General features: G+C 38.8%; 3 protein-coding genes across 9 annotated transcripts in view; 1 reads left to right on the top strand and 2 right to left on the bottom strand.

Moving 5' to 3' along the window:
• Positions 1 to 12,215, top strand: part of LOC132110943 (serine/threonine-protein phosphatase 2A 56 kDa regulatory subunit delta isoform-like) — a 34,929-nt gene extending 22,714 nt beyond the window's left edge. Inside the window, exons 5-17 of the mRNA XM_059518071.1 lie at positions 1,133 to 1,243; positions 1,869 to 1,961; positions 4,021 to 4,151; positions 4,370 to 4,429; positions 4,544 to 4,652; positions 6,817 to 6,870; positions 7,032 to 7,202; positions 7,302 to 7,429; positions 7,537 to 7,638; positions 7,726 to 7,798; positions 8,502 to 8,543; positions 10,434 to 10,544; positions 11,563 to 12,215. Of these exons, the coding sequence (XP_059374054.1) occupies positions 1,133 to 1,243; positions 1,869 to 1,961; positions 4,021 to 4,151; positions 4,370 to 4,429; positions 4,544 to 4,652; positions 6,817 to 6,870; positions 7,032 to 7,202; positions 7,302 to 7,429; positions 7,537 to 7,638; positions 7,726 to 7,798; positions 8,502 to 8,543; positions 10,434 to 10,544; positions 11,563 to 11,700 (1,323 nt within the window). The 3' untranslated portion in view covers positions 11,701 to 12,215. The remainder of the gene's footprint in view (positions 1 to 1,132; positions 1,244 to 1,868; positions 1,962 to 4,020; positions 4,152 to 4,369; positions 4,430 to 4,543; positions 4,653 to 6,816; positions 6,871 to 7,031; positions 7,203 to 7,301; positions 7,430 to 7,536; positions 7,639 to 7,725; positions 7,799 to 8,501; positions 8,544 to 10,433; positions 10,545 to 11,562) is intronic.
• Positions 12,216 to 13,246: 1,031 nt separating this feature from the next.
• On the bottom strand, positions 13,247 to 17,364 carry LOC132110944 (male-enhanced antigen 1-like). The gene is made up of 3 exons (XM_059518072.1): positions 17,043 to 17,364; positions 16,829 to 16,937; positions 13,247 to 14,530 (listed from the first exon to the last, which is right to left on the bottom strand). The coding sequence occupies exons 1-3, from the start codon at positions 17,304 to 17,306 to the stop codon at positions 14,367 to 14,369; spliced, it is 537 nt and encodes a 178-aa protein (XP_059374055.1). The 5' UTR covers positions 17,307 to 17,364; the 3' UTR covers positions 13,247 to 14,366.
• Positions 17,365 to 19,830: 2,466 nt separating this feature from the next.
• Positions 19,831 to 24,992, bottom strand: part of LOC132111203 (protein delta homolog 2-like) — a 42,587-nt gene continuing 37,425 nt past the window's right edge. For 3 of the 7 annotated variants that reach the window (XM_059518359.1, XM_059518357.1, XM_059518358.1), the window contains exons 3-6: positions 23,703 to 23,784; positions 23,420 to 23,550; positions 22,117 to 22,261; positions 19,831 to 20,949 (exon numbers count right to left, since the gene is read on the bottom strand). In XM_059518359.1, the coding sequence (XP_059374342.1) occupies positions 20,214 to 20,949; positions 22,117 to 22,261; positions 23,420 to 23,550; positions 23,703 to 23,784 (1,094 nt within the window). In that variant the 3' untranslated portion in view covers positions 19,831 to 20,213. The remainder of the gene's footprint in view (positions 20,950 to 22,116; positions 22,262 to 23,419; positions 23,551 to 23,702; positions 23,785 to 24,992) is intronic. The other 4 variants (XM_059518362.1, XM_059518360.1, XM_059518361.1 and 1 more) reach the window with 2 other exon arrangements.

Genomic DNA, 24,992 nt, shown 5'->3' with positions numbered 1-24,992 from the left:
TCCTCTCCCGTCTCAGTGTGAGGTGTTAGAGAGAACGTCTCGCCCCTCCCTCTCCTGTCTGGAGGTCTGAGCGACTCTAGTCTGAGGATGTGTTCAAAACATTGCGTCATCTTGACAGAGAGAGCAGTGCCGCCCCTCTGCAGTAGTAACACTCCTGTCCTTCCTCTCAGCCATTTTGGTACACGAGTTATGAGCAGTGTCTTACCACTCGTCACTTCAGAAGGGGATTGATATTTGAGGTGGTACATATTTTATGTCTTGGATTCATAATGAGAGTTAAAGAAGGATGACATTTCGTTGATGTATTTTCTGTGGAGTTTGTTTTTATTACTGTGAGGTTTTTAGAGCTGAATTTTCAGTATGCAGTCTTTATGGTCAAAGTCACTGGTGTTTCTAGAGTAGTATATATCACAGGAGAATACTCACAGTAGTGTATTCTACTGCTCATGGCTCAGATTCAGCATTGGTAGGTTTTATTTCTGGTGCTTTTCATACAGATTGTAATACAGAGCTCATCAAAGAAATGCATCCACCCTATATCCTATATATCACCATCCTATAAAGCAAAAGAGACATTTGATGGCCAAAGAAGTACATCTGATACATCTTTACATAAGACAGCCATTAGACATTGTCCATGTGGAATATAAAAGCAAAAACAACTGCACAAGTATCTCTTATGAGTTTGGTGGGTTTCAGAGAGGTTTGGGATTTGTAATGCTTATTAAAGACAACGTTTTTTAAGCAAATATTTTTCAGTGTGAAAGTGAAGCAATTAAATTTTTTTTCCAGTGTTTTCCAAATTTTTTGTTACAGTGTAGCAATAATAATAATTTTGAGTCAACTTTTAAATAATTAATAGAAAAGAAAAGCCTTTGTAATAAAGACAAATTCACACAATAATACTACCGTACTAGTCACTTGGTCCTTATATCCAATGATAAAAAAAGGTATTATGAGAACTCCTCTATGTGTTAGTTTTTACATTTTCTCTAAGGTCTCTAATGCCTAATATTTAATGATATACCAAATATAAATATTATATTGGTTTATTACAGTACTTCTAGTATATTCCTAAAAATGGATCGTTTATCTGTTCACATAATTACAGATGATGTGTATTTCTTTCCAGTTTTCTATGAACTTGTTCAGGACTCTGCCTCCCTCCTCCAACCCCACAGGAGCAGAGTTTGACCCCGAAGAGGACGAACCCACTTTAGAGGCAGCTTGGCCTCACCTGCAGGTGTGTGTGCAGCTTCATATCATCAACACTCGTTTTCTTGTTTTCTTTTTAACTCTTCAGTAAATGTTGCTGGATGTCCTTGGTGTTGTCCTTTTCATATGCCTGTTTATGTTATATTAAGAGGATTTTGGGTTAGGAGAATGCAAAACTATATTGCTCCGTTCTACTGCCTCCATTTGCAGAAGTTTAAAACTTTGAATTTGGCCAAATCCAATGGCAGCATCACATTTGTCCTTTGGTTGAATATTGAATATAAAAATATCAGTCAATACTGAAATATGTATTTTGGAGATAAAAAGATCAAATTCAAACGAGACTTTTCTGTATTTGTTGTTACCTTTAGCCATAGTCAGTCAAAAAGAGTGCTATTTGTGTAGGTCACAGAGTTTCTGCCTTTATAGAGCATTGCAGTCAGTTCAGGTTCCCTGCCAGTGAGGTTGCAGCGAAGCATTCACTAGGTTTTGGAACAAAACGTCTGTCTCAAATGATTAAAAAGCCTATTTGTTCAGGAACTGGCAGCATTTATTGTTTTGGTGGCAAAGAACAGACAGATGCATTAATCATGTATTAGCATTGAGCTTTATTACTGTCTCCCCTCCTCACCCCCTCTTTCTCCTTTCCTCAGCTGGTGTATGAATTCTTCTTAAGATTCCTGGAGTCACCTGACTTTCAGCCCAACATTGCCAAAAAATACATCGACCAAAAGTTTGTAATGTCGGTGAGTGTACTTTCTTCTGAGCTATAGCTGCAACACAGTTTTACAGCTATATGCTCCCTCTGATGTGAGTATCAGTGAGGAAACTGTTACAAGTTTACAAGCGTGTTGCAGTGCAGCGATCAGCACTGGCCTGTGCAGAATACTAAGTCATGTGTAAGGAAAGGGTATAATCACCATGCCAGCATCACTTTGGTTTTGACTGATATTTAGAGACCAGGGGCCTGTACCATGAAGCTAGATTAGCTGGCTAGCCAGGTAAGTTTCAGGTTAGTTTGCACCTATCCTGGGTTTTAGGGACCACGTAAGTGGCTTGGCTTTTAGCAGCATTCATTGTCATTGTAACTTACACTCCACAGCTAACCTGCTCCGGGGCAACTTATGTTCTGGGTTAGAGATCTCAAACCGAAGTTGGACCAATCAGATGTGAGAAGAGTTAGAAGTCTGGCTTTAATGATAATTACGGAGTCATTTTATGATTTATATAATTATTGTATTGTGATTCATATTATTATTATTATTATTATTTATCTTTTACACAAGCAATTTTAGTTTAACAGTTATTATAAATAGTTTATTTTAAATAAATATTAATGTATACAGATCATGTAATATAAATAAGCTGTATTATTAAAAAATAAAAAAACTGACCTTAGATGTTCGAGTCTCAATCACCTATATATTTTCAAATGTATAAACCTAAGTTAACAAGTTTCACTTGTCACTGCACTGCAACTCCTTCATTTTTCATATGACGTTTAAATGTGTTATTCTTCAATCTCTTTAACCTTTAGCAAAACCTTTAACCTTTAGTTTTGAATCTCGCTGGGTCTCTTGTGAGAAGTAAATCAAACCTGCTTTGTGTTGCAAGGCTATTGATTGGCTGTTTGCCAGTCATGTCACACATTCATGTGCACGTGCTCCACAAACTCAGGATCAAAGCTTGAGTTGACAAAGAAAGTTCATGAACAGCATCATGGTACCAACAAAGCTGGATTAGAAAGGTTTGGTTTTGTCAACTCAAAACGAATCCTGTAACTCTGAATTTGTTCAGCTACCTTCATGGTACAGGCCCAGGATTCTGGGACTAGAGTTTTATTGGCCTAGAATCATTCCATGAGTGTTACATGGAGTCCAACTCACTAGGTATGATTGCATGCAATTAGTTTTGGAATGAATCCAATCCAGTTTCAGATTCTGAAAGTTCTGTTTATATGAACACTAAACATTGATGTCTGATTCACATATTTGTTTGCTTGCTTTGTTTGGCTGTTTGATAATGTCACCGGAGCCATCATGAGTTCAGTTATTGTTTTTGCCACATCTAAGTGCCTGTTTAAACCTGGATCGTTAATGTGATTTCACTGATTGGATAGCTATCTGATGTGTTATAATGGTTCCAATGACATGTGCCTGCAAAACAAATATAAATCTGATCTTTAATTTGTGCACTAAATGCAAATTTAACATTCACATCAGTGAAAGCAAAAGGAATTGTATTTGATATGATCATCAGTTAAGATCAGGATCAAAGACTACAATAGGAGAGATCAAAAACAGTGTCCTCTGAAAAAGAAAACATTTTGGAGGGGATTTATTTCTGGACTTTTCATGATCGGATAAAATAGTGTGACGTGACCAAGTGTAAACAGGCCCAGACATTCAGAAGAGCTTCTTAGTAAATATTTAGTCTCATCCACTGATCAGTTCATGAGACGCCAATAAACATGCAAACATTCTTATGACGTAAAACATCAAGTAAAAATAAGAATCAAGGCATTGCTTATGTGAGAATAATATTTTTCAAACCGAATCCAAAGTGCTTAATGTTTTCTGATTATTTCAGAACAACACCACCCCTTTTAGTCCAAACAAAATGTAATTTAGATCGAGCTCAGTCAGATCGATTGAGATGTTTACCACAAGGCTTTCTGTCAAATTGAGTGTCAATCTGATTAGTAACAAATTATTTTGATGCATGTAAACATAGCTACTGGGATTGGGTCTCAGAGCACATTTCATGATTATGCTAATGACTTATGGTCATCTTATTTCTTTTCAGCTTCTGGATCTTTTCGACAGTGAAGACCCTCGAGAGCGGGACTTCCTGAAAACCATCCTGCACAGGATCTATGGAAAGTTCCTGGGACTGAGAGCCTACATCCGTCGGCAGATCAACAATATTTTTTACAGGCAAGCCGTCTGTCAAACTAATCCACCTCTGCATTCAGTTCAGATTGTGCTAAAAATGTTCTCATTCATAAACTTTGTAGTGGTAGACAGAAACTGTGAGCTCTTAGTAGCAAGTCTGTCTTTGAATCAGCCGAGTTTGGCGTTCGTGAGAAAAGGTGAGGCGGGTAGCTCTTCCAGAATTCATCCACTGAGTCAGTATGCTTGATCTCGCACTGTAGGTTTATATACGAGACGGAGCATCACAATGGGATTGCGGAGCTCTTAGAAATCTTGGGAAGGTGAGTGTGACCACTATCAGTGCTACCATGACAAACCTGAGAGGAGGTCTTTCTCTTATTGCTGAACTGAAAGAAGCTGTCTGTCACATGACCGGTCTCATGTTCTTACCACAGCATAATCAATGGCTTTGCCCTGCCACTGAAAGAGGAGCACAAAATGTTCCTCATCAGAGTGCTACTGCCTTTACACAAAGTCAAGTCTCTCAGCGTCTATCACCCACAGGTACGCTTAAGGAGAACACTCTTTTGTTGAGGACTTTTATGAAGATTTTTTTTTTTTTTATAGGGGTGGATGATTATGAGCAAAATGCTTTGCTGTGAAAGTCTCCGTATTCTCAAAACGTTCAATAACCGCATTAAACCACAGTTGGCTCTAAAACTGATTGGCTGAGTGATGTTCAAGAGAGCTGATCATTTAGTTCAACGCCACTGGGATGTTTCACTGTTCTTATTAAACCTCAGCTTGTCTGTTTAGCCTCTTTTGGGGTTGTTTTTGCTGACGAAAAATATGCAAATTCACAATTGTGAGAGTATTAGTATGGCTCTGATTACCTGCAGCTGAGGAGCACTTTTGCTTATGTGATTAAAACTAAAAATCGTATTCGCTTGCATTTAAAATGCATATACATACATATATATATTTATTTATTAGGGGTGTCCCCGACTAAGGATTTTCATAGTCGAATCGGAATTTTCGAATCTTGCTGATATTTGACTGATAGTCAAATCATATGTTTGGGGGCGGGGCAAAATACATTAACTAGAGTCAATTCAGAGATTCGACAGTCATAATTACTGATGTTAACACACGGAAAATGTGTACCAAATGCCTCAAGATAACAACGGGGTAAATAATGTTTTTATGTTTTGATTAAAAGATAGTTAACACTAAATGTCAGCGAAACCCTAACAATTCACAATTTTTACAATAGTGCTCTCATTATAAAGTTAGCCTATATGACAGTAGTTATTAATGTTCTGCATATCTGTTTTGAGCTGGGCACGCTGAAGATGACCAGTAGAGTGACGCATTTGATAGCACGTTTTTAATCAATGGGATTAAACTCATAATTTAATGTAGAATACGCTTCGTTATTTATACAACATAATGTTAATATTAGGACTAATATGCTTGCTATCTGCAAAAAGAGCCCGAATGCAAATGAACGTGTCTGCGCGGCTCTGAATGCGAACTCCTTTTGTGGACGCGTTCTTCACGAAACAGTCTGCAGAAACACAGCAGCTAAACTCTAAAAAATTCACAGCGTTTTATTATAATGGTGTTGTTCTCATTATAATGGTATGGATGTGACAGTCCAGTCATAGTTATTAATATTCTGCATTGTAGTTTGACCTGCTCGTGCTGTGCGCTGAAGAGATATCACCGTAGTACTACAGTGAAGCGCTTGACTAAACCAAATGTATCTTATATCAGGTAAATGATATATCCATGATATATATACACCGGCTGAAATGTTTTGAAATCACTTGAACCCTACCTGATCGAAAAACTCCAGTCTCTGCCTGTGTCAGTTTGAGTCTTGGTGAAGTTTTAAATCCCTGCCACCAAGATGCTCCTCTGTCGGTTACGGATTATGGAAAGTGACACACAAATCTATAGGGGTGGCTGGATTTATTCACGCACTTTAAAATATTAATTTGAAGCTTCTTTCTTTTCAGATTCTTATTCACGGCTTTATCATAATAGACTGCATATTAACTTATTGGGAGAAAACCGCAAGTTCTGTGTGAAATCAGACATTTGAGCGCTCGCATATAGTCAGAATGGCATAATCATAACAGCCCGTGAATATTCGACTGTGAGGTTGGTTGTCGAATCAGGCTCCTCGAATCGAAGCATCGAATCGTCTACTATTTGGTGTCACCCCTTATATATATATATATATATATATATATATATATATATCTCAGAACCAAAATATGAAGCTTCTCTCCTTTTTTTTTTTTTGATTTGAGGTACAATGTTTAGTCACTTCTCTCTTCATGTTTTAAAGTGTCAGGGTAAGTGCAAGTGCAAGTTTTATAGCATTAGCAAGGTGACTAGTTATTGGGGATTTGTTTATGGCTCAGTTGTAGACCACGTAGATGAACTTTTTTCTAAAAAGCTCTTTCACATTTTCTCATTGACGGTGATATTTGAAAATGGTCAAAATGCCCATAAAGTTTACATAACCGCATTGGAAAGAATACTTTTTGCTGGCATATCACCCACCCCTTTCTCTGCATCCATAGTCTATACTTTGATTAAGTCTTATAGGTTATGATGTTTTACACAATGTATTAATAGAATGAAGAACAGCAGTGGCTCAGTGTTAGTCATCCTATTGTGTTCTTTGTAATGTCTATTTTTTTATTTTTTTTTTCAGCTGGCTTACTGTGTGGTGCAGTTTTTGGAAAAGGACAGCAGCCTCACCGAACCCGTAAGATTTACAGCCTTGGCACAGCTGCACCTTTGCCGTTTCCTTTCACTAATAATAACTTTTTCTTTCTAGTTTTTCTGTTTGAATTCTCTTTTCATGGTGAACTTGAGCATGGCTAGTGCACAGCTTTCTCACAGCTGTTTGCCTCCTCCTGTGTTCAGGTGATTATGGGCCTGCTAAAGTTCTGGCCCAAGACTCACAGTCCCAAGGAGGTGATGTTTCTGAATGAGCTGGAGGAAATCTTGGATGTCATTGAGCCCTCAGAATTTGTTAAAGTCATGGAGCCCCTCTTTAGACAGCTGGCCAAGTGTGTATCAAGTCCACACTTCCAGGTACTACAGCAGTATAGTACTTTTCAAACTCCTTGAACATTGAGAGACTTGATATCTTACCAAGGTAACGGTGGTCTTTAATGACCATGTGTGTTCTAGGTTGCTGAAAGAGCATTGTATTACTGGAACAATGAGTACATCATGAGCCTGATCAGTGATAATGCTGCCAAGATACTCCCCATCATGTTTCCCGCTCTCTACAAGAACTCCAAGAGCCACTGGAACAAGTACAGCCACACTTGTTAATCAGTTAATTGTTATATAAAGTAACTTGTCACATCCTGGTTTTCCATTCTGTTCAAATGTCTGGACTAATAGAGCTTTCCTCCTGCAGGACAATCCATGGGCTCATCTACAACGCTCTGAAGCTCTTTATGGAGATGAACCAGAAGCTGTTTGATGACTGCACTCAGCAGTACAAGGCTGAGAAGCAGAAGTAAGTGAATGATGGGAGAAAGAGAAAATATGGGGGAGATTTGAAGACATGGCATATCTTAAACTCTGTTTTCCTGTTCTTCATTAGAGAGAAGTACAAACTTAAGGAGCGGGACGAAATGTGGCATAAAATAGAGGAGCTAGCAAAACAAAATCCCCAGGTAAACACTAGCAATCAAAAGTTCAGTTTATCATATTTATTTTTTAATTCATTTAAAACAGCGCAATGGTTTTCAACATTGATAATATGAATGCTAATTGAATCATCATATTAGAAAGATTGCTCAAGGATCATGTGATTGTGCAGACTGAAGAAATACTGAAAATTCAGCTTTGCGTCACAGGAATAAGATGCATTGTAAAATATATTAAATTTAGAAAACCATTACTTTAATAATAATAATAATATTTAATAGTATTTCTCTTTTTACTGTTGATTGAACAAACAAATGCAGCCTTGGTGAGCATAAGAGATTTTTTGAATAACAGGTGTGTACATGTAAAGACAATCAAATAGGACATACTGTCAGTGGAGTCATATATTTTTAGATGTATTTTAAATGAGAATTAATCATTTTAAGAGTAATTTTATCAGGTTCCTGGGTATTTCTAGTTGTATAGTTATATTTACCTCTATTTGCAAAGCTTTGTGTGTAACTGAAACAGCCTGGGTCCCTTAATTACTGATAAGTATAAGGGGAAGCTTGTTTTCTGCCTCTCAAACTACTCCTGATGAGTGTAATTACCACAGCTCCTCTCTCTAGAGTCACCAGTGTGCTCTGAGGGAAAACACAAAAATTTTAATCTAATGATGAGGGATCCTGTGAATGGGTTTGTCAACTGGTGCATTTTGGGTTTTCACAGAGTACAAAGATTGAGCTGCGGCCCGGGCAGGCTCAAGAGGAGGTGAGCCATTCATTTCTGTAAATGTAACAGTTGTCATGCATTCATCTTACTCTTTGGGCTAGTAATTCAATAGCACAGTTTTTGTTGGAAATTTGAATATTTGAATAACCATACAGTTATGCCTATTTTTTTTTGCATAAGTAAATGAAATGCTTTGAAATCGGATATATATATTTTTTGTCACAATTTTTTAAATATTTGTGACATTATGGGTGCAAACAAAAAGATTATTCACCATGAATGTTAAATCTGGCATCAACATTATGTAATACTTAAGTCAAAGACAGAAGTCTCAAAACGGTAAACTTAAGTTCACACTCTAATTTTTTGGATGTGCCACATTCAAGGCCTTGATAAAATAGCTAATATTCACACGACGCTGTTTGACTGCACATCATTTGAATTATGTATTAATATTGCAAGTTGCTGTAAACAAAAAATTGTGACGGATGTATAGGTGCTGGTCATATAATTAGAATATCATCAAAAAGTTGAATTATTTCACTAATTCCATTCAAAAAGTGAAACTTCTACATTATATTAATTCATTAAACACAGACTGATATATTTCAAATGTTTATTTCGTTTAATTTTGATGATTATAACTGACAACTAAGGAAAATCCTAAATTCAGTATCTCAGAAAATTAGAGTATTGTGAAAAGGTTCAATATTGAAGGCTACACAATCATGGGGAAGACTGCTGACTTGACTATTGTCCAAAAGAAAAAAGTGTACAAGCAAAAGGGATAACCGCACCCTGGAGAGGATTGTGAAACAAAACCCATTCAAAAATGTGAGGGAGATTCACAAAGAGTGGACTGCAGCTGGAGTCAGTGCTTCAAGAACCACTACATACAGACGTATACAAGACATGGGTTTCACCTGTCGCATTCCTTGTGTCAAGCCACTCCTGAACAACAGACAGCGTCAGAAGCGTCTCGCTTCAAAAAAGACTGGACTTCTGCTGAGTGGTCCATATTTATGTTCTCTGATGAAAGTACATTTTGCATTTCCTTTGGAAATCAGGGTCCCAGAGTCTGGAGGAAGAGAGGAGAGGCACACAATCCATGTTGCTTGAGGTCCAGTGTAAAGTTTCCACAGTCAGTGATGGTTTTGGGTGCCATGTCATCTGCTGGTGTTGGTCCACTGTGTTTTCTGAGGTTCAAGGTAAACACAGCCGTATACCAGGAAGTTTTAGAGCACTTCATGCTTCCTGCTGCTGACCAACTTTATGGAGATTTCATTTTCCAACAGGACTTGGCCCCTCCACACAGTGCCAAAACTACCAGCACCTGGTTTAAGGACCATGGTATCCCTGTTCTTAATTGGCCAGCAAACTCGCCTCACCTTAACCCCATAGAAAATCTATGGGGTATTGTGGAGAGGAAGATGCGATATGCCAGAACCAACAACACAGAAGAGCTGAAGGCCACTGTCAGAGCAACCTGGGCTCTCATAACACCTGAGCAGTGCCACAGACTGATCGACTTCATGCCACGCCACATTGCTACAGTAATTCAGGCCAAAGGAGCCCCAACTAAATATTGAGTGCTGTACATGATCATACTTTTCATTTTTATACTTTTTAGTTGGCCAAGATTTCTAAAAATTATTTCTTTGTATTGGTCTTAAATAATATTCTAATTTTCTGAGATACTGAATTTGGGATTTTCCTTAGTTGTCAGTTATAATCATCAAATTTAAAAGAAATAAACATTTGAAATATATCAGTCTGTGTGTGATGAATGAATATAATATACACGTTTCACTTTTTGAATGGAATTAGTGAAATCAACCTTTTGATGATTTTCTAATTATATGACCAGCACCTGTATGTTCAGGCATGAACAAAAGACGTGTGTGTGTGTGTGTGTGTGTGTGTGTGTAGTATATGATGTTTAATGAAGGAGGGATGCCCCTGTACTCAATGGAAACAGAGACCCCTACAGCCGAGGACATCCAGCTGCTGAAGAAGACTGTGGAATCAGAAGCCTCACAGGTACAAACACTTCACAGGATCTTCACAGACACAAAAGATGTCCATCAGCATGCAAGTTCGTTTTAGAGCATGGGTGCCAAACTCATTTCTTAAAATTTAGTGTTGTCTATGTAGTGCTTTTTTACATGCTTTTCTGGATCTAAGAAGGTAAAAGTGTAACTTGCTGCTTTAACAACTAACACAGTAAAAACCTAGTCAACATTATCCTTTGGGCTGGATAACTTCTGAAGTTGAAACCAAAAATGTGTTAATGTTTGGCCTAAATGAAAGAAACTACAGTTTATTAAATTACAGCTATTTAATTATAGGTCTACTTTTCAGTTTAGCAGCATTAAATCAGTGTTAATATATTGTATCTAATAATGATTTACATATATATTTATATAATATATTTTTTTTTATACCCTTTTCATATTTTTCCTTGTACATATCCATATCCAGTTGCTCTGAGACTCAGAAACTTATCAAAATGAATGCGGTTGCATTACCCATAGATTTGAGTGCTAAAATCTGCATGTAAATAAGAGAAAGTTTGTCACTTTAATGCGTGATCTTCAACAAGCTGTCGTTTAATGGTCCTGCTGTAGCTGAAAAAGGAATTATTAATAAATCATAGAGATAATATTATCAACAATAGTAACAATAATGAACAGTACATGGATGTAAATACTTTCTAGCTCATTTTCTCCCCCCTCAAATCAATCTGTGCCTTACTGGACAGACAGACCGTCTGACAGATCACTTGAAAGTTTCAACTAGCGAGGCTTTAAAGCATATTCAAATGATAAACATTTGTGACAAGCTAGCATTGGAGTGTGACCATGATGAGAGCCAATAATCCAAAATTTCACACTTTTCTACCTGTGAATTGTATTAATTGTGTGTGTGTGTGTATATATATATATATATCTATATGTATGTATATATGTGTGTTTTTGTGTAAAAACTGAGGTATACTTTGGCCTTTAGTGAAGCTGTAAGGAGCACTGTCTCAGTAATATAACCGTTTTCTTTACAGGGGTTAAAAGATATCAAGAAGGAAAAGGTTTTGACGAGGCGAAAGTCTGAGCTGCCACAGGACGTGTATACTATTAAAGCCCTGGAATCTCACAAGCGAGCGGAAGAGTATCTGACGTCCAACCAGGAAGCCCTCTGACCGGGGAACACCGCCACCCTCCATCGCGCCTAAACTGTCCCTCTCGTCTTGGTCCAAAATTGTGGCGTGCTGTAACCCACCTCTCTGTTCCCCTGCCTCTGTCCATACTCTTCCTCCCTCGCTGTTGGAGAGCCCCGTCTGTGTACGATCTAGCCCCGCAGAGCAGTGGAGCGCTCCCATGAACTCTGTCCCACCTCCTATGCGTGCACAAACACTTTCCAAAGTCTTCACAAATCCATAGCTGCTACAGAAGCTGTTAGACAGCAGTGTGGGTTACAAATAATGAAAGTATGCTTGTGTTTTTCTCTCCACACCGCTTTATTTTGTCCACTTTGTGCTGTCTCCATTTGTCCGCATGTTCCCTATCCTGTTTTTACCACAGCTTGAGAGCTCTTCCTGTACTCCAGTCACTGCCTCTGTAAATCTGTTTGCAATGAAGGGGCCACACTTAACTAAATGAATCATGTTACTCGAGATTAATGAAGACCTCGGTGGGGATTGTGACCCCATGTTGGATTTTCCTGACTGCTCAGCAAACCGGAGCGAGCACGATTGTTCTTGATGTCATACAATACACTATATGGAGAAAGCAGCTTTATGAATTAGACATGCAAATTGGAGATTTGAACCCACAAGGGATTGCAAATCTATTTCAGATGCTTCTCTAGATGTACACCTGAGAGGGTATAAAACAATTCTTTCTCCATAGTGGCCCGGTGCTATAAATGCTTCAGTTAGTCATCAGAAGTCGTCGTCATTTTTGAGGTCATGGCCACATGTTAAGAGGCAGAGGCTGAAGAGTTCGACCTTATAAGTTTGCTGTTTTCCCAGTGATTGTGTTCATGATTGTCAATGGAAAGAAAAAAAATGTAAGGGAGATTTGTGGAAGCAATCATCTCTAAACACCACCAGCAGAGCGCTTGATGACAATGCTGTAAAAGTTAGTATACAGTCCGTTTACAGTAGCAGAGAAGACAAGAATGTGCTCTAAACGCATGCACCAATGGCCTATTGGTCCACACTGCACTTATTTTGTATGCATCCATGTTTTATTTTCGTTTTAAGACTGATACCCATCAAATCGAAACGTCCTTTTATTCACTGCCTAGCTTTTGTCTCGTTTGTGCTCCGTAGGTTTAAAAACTAGAAAAGAACAAAAAACAAACTCCCTTTGAGCCTTTAAAAAAAGATCAGTTATTACTGTCCTGTCCATGATTGTATGTCTTTTTTTGTTGCTGTTTTTTTTTTTTTTACTTTAAAGCGCCGAAGCAATATTTTTTTCAGGAATTAGAAAGGTGTGGAAAACATGCACTGGTCTACTGTACGATCAAGCGCTATACAATCCTCCTGATAGGACTATATATACTTAAAGAGAAAAGATACTCGCTTGTCCAGGCTTAATATATGGAAAACTGACAGCCTGATGTTGCTGTTGCAAATACTGGTGTACTGTATATTGTCATGTATATTGCTTATGATTGTGCCCTTGCCCACCTCATGCCCTTCAATATTCCCTTTTTATGCTCCGAGTTCATCTTTTCTTTCATTCTGTTTGCTTGTATGACTCCATTCTGATGCATGATGTCCCCTCTCTGTTGTAAAGGTCAGTCTCGTGAAGTGTCACTTTGATCATTTCAACAGTGAGGGGACATTTACTCCTCGTACAGGCTGCTGGACAACCCAACATCTTACTGCTATCCGATGTGCAGCTCAAAGGTCCCGCTGTAATTCGCCCCGACATCCACTTGCTGCTACACTTCTTCCATCGCTTCAGTCATGTGCATATGTTTCGACTCGTGCGATTTACAGCAGTGCAGAGGTGATGTCTTTAAATCATTTGTTGTTTGAAGTGTTGACGTCACCTCGGCCTGTCAGCATACAGGAATGACTTGTCCGTGCAATCAAGAGCATGATTTGCCAACCTAGCTGCCTCTACATGAACCAAAACATTCCAGAAACAATCAAAGGCAACTTCACTCTTGAACACAGCATGCTTCCTTTCTCAGTGCAGCTCGACAGGGGGATGGGACCGTGTTCAGCTTGTCTGGCAGCAACAAGAAACCGAGGGAAATGAAGAACGTATGGGTCTCTCCACACTCACTCGTCCCTTTCCCTCCTCTCCCAGCCCTCCCTTCCAAGTCTGACACTAATCTTAAGCTGCTTTCCAGGTCATATGTACATACATTGTACTTTAATTAGGTTGCGCATTACATAGTATGAAAGTCATATTTTGTACAGATGTTCATGTATGTACAGAACAAAAATAAAGAAACAAAAGACGCGACGGCCATTTGTGTTGCTCGAGCCGTGTGAGATACATAAAGGATCAGTCACTCATTGCACAGGTATCAACAGTCAGATTCATTTAGATGTGATTATCACTGAGATGCAACATAACATGTCTATGCTGTCATACAAGTCTTGCAAAATTCTCCACTTTACAAACAAAGCTCAAGAAAACAATGCATAATTAATACAGATGGGTTGAAAGACATCTGGGGTGTTTTAAGGACAGTTTTCACCTGTGTAACGGCATCAACTGGACACTTGCTGTGTATCAGCTTAAAGCAATTAAAAAGCTTTCCATTTCAAGAATTTCAGTCCACAGTTTGTATAAACCACAACGAAGGTGATAAATATGCTTTTTGATTAGTTTGAGATCTGTTTCACTTGCGTTCTAGTCTCAGGCCTGCAGAGCTCTGTGTGGACTGAAGCGTCTGCTGGACCATGTCCTTCCACTGGTCATCTGAGATCTCCTGAGCCCACGCAGGGATTACTAGTGTCGGCAAATTTACAGCCGCCATGGTCCTTTTCACCAGCTCAACTTGATCTGTGATGACAAGAGAGAAATTAGTGCTTTTATTTTAAATGTATCTATATTGGTACAAGATCATGGATATTTTATTGTGCATACTCATTGTATTTAGTTTACCTTCACTGTCATCGACCGATTCTTTTAAGTCTTTAAAAACACTTTTTAAAAACACTATATAATCCATGGTATAGGAAAAAAGTACAGTATAATGTGAAGCCTAATTTAAGATTTTAAAAGGATTGATTTTCGTGTTTTATTTTACATTTAAGGAAAATAGTACAGATTTTTAATAGTGGACATTAAAAGGCCATTATGTGAAAATCATCTGTATTTTTGACAAGTTAAAAACTACATTTTTGACTTAATTCCAAATGTACATTTTCTGTCTGAAATCTCACTGTCACAAAACATTTTTGTACAATAATTTCACCTATAAATTCAAATTGTGCAATAAAAAATAGTTACCAATATTATAAACCAATATTACTGTTAAATTCAACAATTTTGTGTACTTTTGTGTATTCCACCTGTAAATTCCAATTGTGCTAAATGTTTTAAATAGTAGTAGTATTACTATTAAGTTAAATTCAACAATTTTGTTAGTTTGTTTTATTTGTTTGTTTGCTATTATTAAGTTGTATTCGTTATAACGGGCATTTAAAAATAGGTCAAGTCAAATTTATATATCCTTTTCCACAACACATTGATTCAGAGCAGCTTTACAGAAAATCGTATTAAAGGGATAGTTCACCCATAAATGAAAATTTGATGTTTATCTGTTTACCCCCAGGGCATCCAAGAAGATATAGGTGACTTTGTTTCTTCAGTAGAACACAAACCGTTGCATCACTTATAATTTAAGTGGATGGGAATCACGGCTAAAACATACATTAAAACTAAAAAAACATACACAAAACCAAATTAAACCTTGTGGCTCGTGACGATACATTGATGTGTAAAGACACAGACTGATCGGTCTGTGCAAGAAACTGAAAAGTATACATGTATGTATATGTATGTACTGTGACGTCACCGCTCTAGCTGGAGGCAAAACATAAGGCAGAAATCATAGCAGGTGCGCTAAAAGTTTGAGGTTTTGACTTTAAAATGTATTCTTGTGTTTTTGGCTGCCAGAATAGAAGGAACAGCACTTTTGTATCAAAACTAAAGTTTTACCGGATCCCGGCAGACATTCCTTCACAGAAAATCAAGAAGACAATTGTGGTTGAATGCAACACGGCGTACAGACTGGACGGAGATGATCATAAATAATGCTCGTGTTTGCAGTGCACACTTCATATCAGGTAAAAATATATATGCATATGAACTAGGGTGTTGGTTTTATCTAGTAAATCAGCAAGTTTCTGTTTTATAGGTAAGAAGTCGCCAACCTTCAGCGCACTAGCTAGTTTAATATTAAACAAACATACAGCGATAGATGTGTGTGCCATCCTTTGAATGGTCTCTTAAAATAATACACATTGCTAATCATAGTTAGCCCAGTGATAGGTTACATTAGAAAATAAGCCTTGAAAAATTCCCCAAACCACCCAAAGGTTATTCATATGGCCGTATGGCATACGGGTCAGGTAGCCTGCTTCCATCCGCGAGAGTTAATTTACAAAAATAGCTTTCACGGTCCCACAGAGTCAGGGACTGTACATATTCGGACAGTTCTGAACCTTCTTCTGCATCCATGTTTAATAAATCCCTCCTAAAACGTGCTATCTTAGGCTTGTCGACATTGCGTCAACGCCTCTTTTTGCCTCCAGCTAAGCCCCGCCCACCCGGAGATGTTGCAATGTTTACAAACTTTTAAGGGGTCTATAAGTGCATTAACACCACCTATCTCTCAAGTGGACCATTGACACTACTAATTGAGATTGTAGATAATGAATCAATGGTCCACGAGCTGCAGGGTTTAATGTAGTTTTCTGCGTTTTTTTTTTTTTTTTGTAATGTCTTAGCAGTGATTCCCATTCACATCCATTATATGACTGACAGACTGCAACAGTTTGAGTTAAAAATCTTTGTGTTCTACTGAAGAAACAAAGTCACCGCAATCTTGGATGCTCTGGGGGTAAGCACATAAACATTACATTTTCATTTTTGGGTGAACTATCTATTTCATGTTTACAATATCTTAAAATCTTCATGCATTAATCACATTAAGCAGATTAAAGTTGGATGATAATATGGTGTACATTATGCAATGACAAGTAGTTTTGTTTTTTTATGGCAAATTTGCCATACATGTCACACAAACTGACAAGGAACTAATGCAACAAACGTGAAGTCTGTTCTCTTCATTACCTTCATCCATGGGGATGGACGCGTAACTTCTCCAAGCAGCGGCTCCTCCAGGATCCTCCTCTTCATCGCTGTCAGGAGGGGGAGGCTGGGGCAGGAACAGACCCATGGCCTGCAAAATAATCATAAAGATGACAACAATCAGTGGGAAGTGTACACCAACACCAGCTAACCAGAGAGGAGGAGGGAGCCTGCATCCCCTGTGCTGTAACGTTACCTCTATTCGGTCCTGGACCTGCTGCAGCTGCTCTGCGGGGGAGCCTTCATCCACGGGCTGTGTGTGTGAGCCGCTCATCCCCTCTGGGTCTTGATTCAGAGGCTGATAGTAATATTCAGCGCCTCCTTCCTCGTCCTCCTCCATGTCCTCTCCGCTCCACTCCTCCGGCACAGCGGTGTCTAGAGGCCGGTCCTCCGCCTCATCCTCCTCGGAGCTCGGGGAGATTCTCTCTGGACCCATCCCTCGGGGCCTCGCCACTTCCATTCAACAGCTGCTGACAGACACAGCGCATGAGACACTTTCATCTCGGCAGAGCTGCTAAAACACTAACGTTACTTAAACTGTAAAATCCCGTTTAGACACATACACTTATAATCCCAGGGTACGACTGTTTAACACACCGAGCAACCTGCCGTGAACAAGCTCAGACTGTTTTCTCCTACCTGTATCTTTTGTCGAGCGCTTTTATCCATAGACAGTTAAAGAAATGGACACAGCGACCCCATTGGATTCAACGGAGAAAACTGAAGTCGATTAGAAGCACGCACTTCCTGGGGGTCGGGCGTACTGCGTAGACTCAAACTGAGCTTGATGACGTAGATGTCACGTGAGCAACCTGTACGTCTTCTAACCGCTGTGCCAAGAGAAATCTGAATCACCCACCGAATCTTCCAGAGAAGGCGAGCGTGAACAGGAGCACATTTTGGTAAGTATTGTGATTAATTATCTCCCTTGAATTAATGCCTCCACGTCCCCCCGATATCCTCATAGACAGTAAAAGATTGTCTGCGAGCTTCTCCTCCTGTCTATACGGTAATTTCTCTACTGTGCGACAGAGAGTCGCTGGTTATGACGCAATCGTTAGCCTATTTTTTACAAGAACTGCTTCTACGGGACCATAACGTAAGATACAAGGTAATGGAGCCTTTTATACATTTTCGTGTTTCTTTAGAAATAATGAATGGACTGATGGAGTCATTAAACCCCTCAGGTGTAAAGTTATTTGCTGTCAAAGTGACGCCAAAATGAATGGGAGTCAATGGAATGCTAACAGCAGGTGGGAGTCCGCTAGCCAATGGCGGCGCCCGGGGTGCTTCAAAAAAAAAATGAAACCCTGCCCCCCTGCTTTTATCCAAATGTTTTTGTTCAGTAGAGCTGTTCTTCTTCTTTGGGTTTTAACGGCAGCTTGCATCGTAGAAGTTGCATTACTGCCATCATCTGGAATTACTATGCTGAAATACAATCATGATTGAGAGATGAACAAATAAATGTTCCTCAAAAGCCTGATGATTGTATCTGATACTCACTTTTTAATATGATTTTTATAAAAAAAAAAAAAAAAAAAACATTGTATGGAGTTAATAACAACATAAATTATAATATATCTAAATTATATTTTACATGCACTTTATAAAAATAAAGAGACACATGTAGCACGACCCGGAGAACTATACAGTTATACTAAAAAAGGCTTTTGCTTCAGGCCTTTGATCATGAACCATGTTTAGTGTTTCTAGCTGAGGAGTCAGTTTGTCGTGCAATATGTGATGGTCAAATTCAGGGCTAAAGGGGATGCAGTACGTTGCATAGAGAAAAGTTCATTTAGTCATGGCTACTGTTATACAAATACATTTTTGTAGTTTATGATTATGAGTGATATAGGCATAGTTCTACTGTTACACAGTTTAAAACTTTAATACATACAGATCTGTATAAAAATACACAACAATACAAAACAAATGTACATTTCACCAATAAATTACATAAATAAATAATATTTACACTTGAAAATACTGCTGCTAATGTATCGTTATGTATCACAAAAATCGTTCCCATAGAATTTATATAACTATATATTACTTTAACCTGCTTAAATGAGCATCTCTATAAAGTTAAAGGGAACGTTACATTATCATTTAAAAAACGTTCATAAAGCAAATATTCAAAGAATCAAACATACATGGCTTATACTCACTAACAATGAAATATTTAACATTTTGAACACTTACACAAACATCTGAAATGAAAAGCACTTTTAGCAACGAGGCTTGATTACATACATACAGTACTAATGTAACACACGACTGAAGTTTTGATATATTTGTGGGGTTTAGGGCTTACCTTTATTTTACATGCAGCGCATCAGTGCTACTGTTTACTCTTTGAGTACAGACATCATATCAACAAATACAGTAGTTCCCAGACTGTGTGCACCTCCAAGTCAACATCAACAGCGTCTGCATCCCACCTTACCTTCACAATGTGACAATACTGTATTTACACGATATACAGTATATTAAAACAAGGAAGAGGTAAGGTGTCATAACTGATTGGATATTAAAAAGTGCTCTCAATATGAATATTAAGAAAGCTCTTTAAAACCAAGGTGAAAAAAGTCTATTTCCTCTAAAATAATTCTCTCATTTGTTTATTTTTTAACTGTACTTTTTTTTTTTTTTTTTTACTTTACAGAAAGACAGCATTAGTTAATGAGCGATACATTTCTTACAATACGGATTAATCTTTGTTAATGTTTATAAAAATACAACAGTTTATTGTTAGTTCAGGTCAGCTTAGACCTATTAGATAATATTAACAGATACTTTTGAATTAATTTACTTTGATGTTGAAATGAACAGTAAGATTAATAAATGCTTTAAAAGAATTGTTCATTGTTTATGTTAACTAACCTTATTTAAAGTTGATTTTTTTTCTGTTTAAACATTTTCTCGCCATCTGGTGGCTAAGGATGGTGTTACATGATTACTGTTAGCTAGCACGCTCTCTGCGGTTCAGGGTTTCCGTGAAAAATATTGCTTGGTGAGATCAGCCAAAATGTTTTTCAGTGGCAGAGCAAGTTTTTACATTTTTGATGAAATATTACACAAGTCTTTCTTATCTTTGGAATCATATTCCAAGACCAGGTATGAACACTATTGATTTCATGTCGACTCTAACTGGCCTAATGTTCCCTCAGCAGTACATGCCTCACTTGTGGCATCTCTGATTAAAATAAACTACTAACTGGTTCTTTTGTTTCCAAGTAATCACTCTGAATAATGACCACCTGTTTTCAGCAGCCAACTCTCAGATTCATGAGTACTTTCTTATCGTTTGAGAGGTCAGAAGTGGCCTTTTACTTCAACAAGAGCATCTGCGTGATCTCTGCGGCTAAATGATGTGGGTGTTCAGCCTCTTCTTCTCGAGCTCAGCTGGAGTCGAAGGCTGGAGGAAGCTGATCTTGCATTCCTGTTGCGCAGGCACAGAGTTCGTCCGGCATCGGTGGAACGGGCGATGGTGAGCGGGGGCCGGTCTGCACCGACAGCGAGCCGATCGGTCCTGGCAATGTCCGCGCAGCACCAGACCAGCCGTTAGCGCCACCACGGCCAAAGTCAAGCCCCCCAACACCAGCAGGATGATGAGCTGCAGCTCTGACAGCCCTTCGGCCCCATGCTGAGTCACCACTGAGATTTTGAACGAGCGTGGAGTGGTCCAGTGGGAGCGATAGACTTGAGTAACTCGGTCTCCTTCGCCCCTGAACGGAGACACGGCTTGAGGTCCTGACTCCCCGACGGGGGTCTCACAAGTTCTTCCAGTGAATCCTGGAGAGCAGAAGCATTGGAAGGTGGAGACTCGGTCTATACAGCGTCCTCCGTTGAGGCAGGGCTGGCTGGCGCAGTCGTCCAGGTTGATGGTGCAGAAACGGCCGGTGAAACCCGCAGGGCACAGGCAGGAAAAACGGTTCACGCCATCCAAACAGGTGGCGCCATTGGCACAGGGGCGCATCAGGCAGTCGTCCATGTTGGTCTCGCAGCGTGGCCCCGTGAAGCCAGCCAGGCATCGACAAGACAGTTCTGGAGCGTAACCACCCAGATCCTCACAGAGGCCACCATTCTTGCAGGGGGACCTGCAGCAATAGACATGAGAACTGAAAATATCTGTTGTTTATGATTCCCACACAACTCAAGATTTCAGGCCTGATTTGCCTCATCGACGGTTAACGCAGATTACGACAAAAGCTATGTGTGTCACTCTGTGTGAATTATCAAAGGCGTTTGAGAATTTGAGAGAGCGATGTTTCGCAGGTTAAATATCTAGACCTGTAGCGGGAAATGTGTTTGGACTGTATCTGACTTCAGTGACGACAGACGCTTCAGACGACTTTGTAAGTCATGTAGTGAATGGACTGGGTTTTAAAGGTGAAGTGTGTTCTCTAGACCACTATTGTCACCAAATTGCAAAAATAAAGCTTTCTGAGAACTGATTTTTATTCACAACCAGTTCCATTTAAAATATAAAAATCCAAAACCAATTTGATGGAAACCAAGATGGAAACAGAGCTACTTCAGCATAACATCAACCAGTGAAGTCTGATTCCTGAAAGAATAGCACTTATGAGCGGGGGTTTAAGTGATTTAAAAAAACTTTTCTTTTGTGTTCTTGCATGCTATTAAATGGAGTCTACTTTGTGTTTTCGGCTGTACACATTCACTTAACATTTGCATCATAACTGAAGCATAATTTGGACTCGTAGCAAGTGTAGTCCGATTAATGAACAAAACGGAGTGGTTACTAAATTAAAGAGACTTAAAAAGACTCAATGAGCAACAAATTATTGCTAAATATGTCTGTGTAAACACCATCTGAAAGAACTGGATTTCTTGTATTTGCTCATGTTTTACATTTTCATTTGAAATCTGAACAACATCATCATTTGGCAGTATGTTGCTGAGTGATGTAAATGCAATTTATTTTCTCGAATCATTTCAATATATAGTGCAAAAATTCCTTATGATGTCCTTTTCTACTGCCATTGGATGGACAAACAGAAAGTTCTTCACAAGATGTATACTTTTGAGAGGAATCAACCCTTTGGATGGATTATTTACTTAGTTATTTCTGCATGTTAAACTTTTGATATGTGAAAACATCCATGTTACATCATTCATATTCACAGGCTAGACTGAATGGCTCGTTTTGTTCTTCCGCAGCTTTGTGATGTTAGGCAGGTGAGTACATTTGAACACACAAACATGTATTTACATTACAAATGAAAAGAAAAAAACCCACTTACTTAGTCTTTTGGCAAGGCCCTGTTTTCAGTTCACAGTCCCGTCCATGAAAGCCTTCAGGACATAAGCAGCTGTAATCCCCAGAGCCATTCAAGACACAAGTAGCCCCATTCTGACAGGGCTGCTCTCGGGAGCACACCAAAATATCTGTGAAAACAAGTCAGTGCTGTTATGTCGATAGCCATGAATGATTAATTACCTTTGATGCAGAACCGAAAATTTACATAAACTTAAATTAAAATAAAAAATACAAATTTAAAATAAATTAATAAATACTATATACATTTTAATAAATACTATGGTAATACGATATTAGTATATAAGTAGCTTAATACTAAAATAACCAACCCATGCTCATTGTAAATATGTGAAACCCGCTACATTCACTTCACTTCACTTCACTTCACTTCACATTTCTGGAAATAAATAAATTTTACAGCAGTTTCCAGATTAAATGAACACTAGGGGCAGTAAAACACCATCTTTTTTTCACACCATACTGTATTATTACAGAGGCAGATCATCTTTAAATAAAAGCTTGTTTTTGCACGGTTCCTTGGACAATATTATGTTATGACCTTAAAACGCTTTTACCAAAGCACATTGTGTGTAAAATAATAAATTTTAATGTTTGCATCACATATCCAGCTCCACATTCATGGCTCTTCTGATATAGTAAACTTGCTCAATAGCGCACCTGGTACAGCATTACGCTTGTGATGCAGAGCACTCAGGAACAGGCGATCCAAAATAAAAATAAAAACTAATACCCAAGCCTTTATAAGGAATCTATAATGCATGGTTGCTTCAGCAAATGTATTTTTATTTCACAGTCGCTTTTGAAAACACTACTGGTTTGATCAAAAGTATGGATTAGTCTAATTAATTTCAAATGTAAATCATTAACCTTTTAGCGCCACTCTAGGACATTTCATTTCTGAACTGCCATGATACATACAACAAACATGGTTGCCACTGCTTAACTGTTTTGAAGAGAAAACATTATTTAGTGCCACACACTGGACATTTAACTTTTTTTATGATGCTGTGCTGTTTAATAAACTCCATCTGCAATGGAGAAAAATTATATAGCTTTTATGCCTCTTGTGGACTGTAAAGTGCAACCATGTACCCAGAACAATGTATTTCACGTTTCGCAGAAATGTAGGCAGAGTCATGTATTTTCAATAAGGATGGGTTGCAACTAAAACTGTTTCATGCCCCTGTCATTTATTTCTTTAAAAATTGGATTTCTTTAATCAGAAAGTTAATCGATAAAAGCAATTTCCATGAATAATTACTCACCTTTGTCACAGAATCGGCCCGCCCACCCGTCCATGCAGGTGCACTGCCAGGGCTGATGGCAGGAGCCATGGACACATCCAGGCATTCGCACACAGTCATCACAACGCGGTCCACCCCATCCCGGATCACACCTGCCCCACAGAGACAAGAGTCAACCCCACATGTCCATTGTACTGTTAATCTGTTTACAGTTTTCATCTTCTTCTAATAGTTGTGAGCGGGAACAGGCTGGCACAGGTCAGATATACTTCACCAAAACAGCCCATGTTTCAAACACACTCACCTGCAATCATCGTTTTCAGCACATTTTCCATGACCGAGTTCACACGTGCAGTTACTGACCGAGGGTGTTGGAGATGTTTCTGCTGAGGAAAATGAAAGAGAAGAATACATTTAATATAATGTTTTTATATGTATTTGAAGCTCTTGTTAGGTATCATGTTTTCTTTCTTTGGCAATTGTGTAAACATTAGAGTTCAGAAATGACTGCATAACAGCAATCGTCACTGATGATTCTTCTTCAAATGGAGTAAACAAGTCCTTCAGATCACATAACAAGCTCTAGCTTGTCTGTGAGAGTTTGTCACTTGAAGAAGGCATGTGCATTCAGTGTCACTTTTCAACAGCTTATGTAGCCTGTTGAGTGTGGTACACAACAGCTAGTGCATACTAAGATGCACATACGTGTTGTTCTTGCCTGAAGGAAAGCTAATTTAGTGTGACAAGCTTTCAGTGAGAGACATCGGAAAAATCAAGGGAGTGACAAACTGTATCAATTAATTAGTTATCTTAAAATGATAAAAAAAAAAAGAATATTAAAGGTCTTTAAAATGCTAAATGTCATTTATTTTAGGGGGAAATTGTGGCATGTTTTCATAAAAGTCTGACCTCTAACCGGGAAACTGGAAAGTTGATGCATGCTCTTTTTCCATCCTTAATGTACTTTTATATGGAAAGTGTTACTGGAAATGATTCCCCCTGATCTCCATCATCACTATCTCGACTGAGTGATTTAGCAGTCTTGGCTGTGCTAATCCAGTATTGGGTTTTGCGCTACAGTGGAGGTTAGTGCAGGGTGTGTGTGTGTGTGTGTGTTGGGGGACGGCCAGGAAGCGCGTGTGTCTGTGGTGATGGGCACGAGGGGAGCGTGTGCGGTGGGAGGAGAGGAATGTGCTCATGTCTCCGCCCGTATGAGCTTTGCCCGAACATCACAAGAATTCACCATCGCCCAGGGCCCAACCCCTACATGCCTTCAAACCAGCCTCTTACATCACACGTCCTATGTGTGTCTCCACTAAACACACTGCTAAATTATTAACTCTATAGCCAAGAAGTTATGATTATCAATATGTGATTTAAGTGTACACTTACAAGAAATTCATTTACCCACTATCTGACGTGCTCACTTAATCTGGTGACTATTTCAGATAAAGGCTGGTATGTGAGACACAATACATGTGTAAGCTCATATTCATTCAGTGGTCGCTGGAATGGGAAGCATTTCCCATGTATTCTGCCCAAGAGTAAGACCTGTATTGCTGGAAACACAGAGCAGGCTTGGCTTTCCTGCGCT

Source organism: Carassius carassius, chromosome 30, assembly GCF_963082965.1.
Source record: "Carassius carassius chromosome 30, fCarCar2.1, whole genome shotgun sequence".
Lineage (NCBI taxonomy): Eukaryota > Metazoa > Chordata > Actinopteri > Cypriniformes > Cyprinidae > Carassius > Carassius carassius.
Note: the sequence above shows the minus strand (reverse complement) of the source record. Positions and strands in the feature narration are given on the sequence as shown.

Bases quoted from the DNA above. Each gene is read 5' to 3' on its own strand.
- LOC132110944 (XM_059518072.1), bottom strand. From the start codon at position 17,306: ATGGAAGTGGCGAGGCCCCGAGGGATGGGTCCAGAGAGAATCTCCCCG. The intron at 16,938-17,042 runs GTAACGTTACAG...ATTATTTTGCAG, and splicing joins AGGTCCAGGACCGAATAGAG to GCCATGGGTCTGTTCCTGCC. The intron at 14,531-16,828 runs GTAATGAAGAGA...TTGTCATCACAG, and splicing joins GTCCATCCCCATGGATGAAG to ATCAAGTTGAGCTGGTGAAA.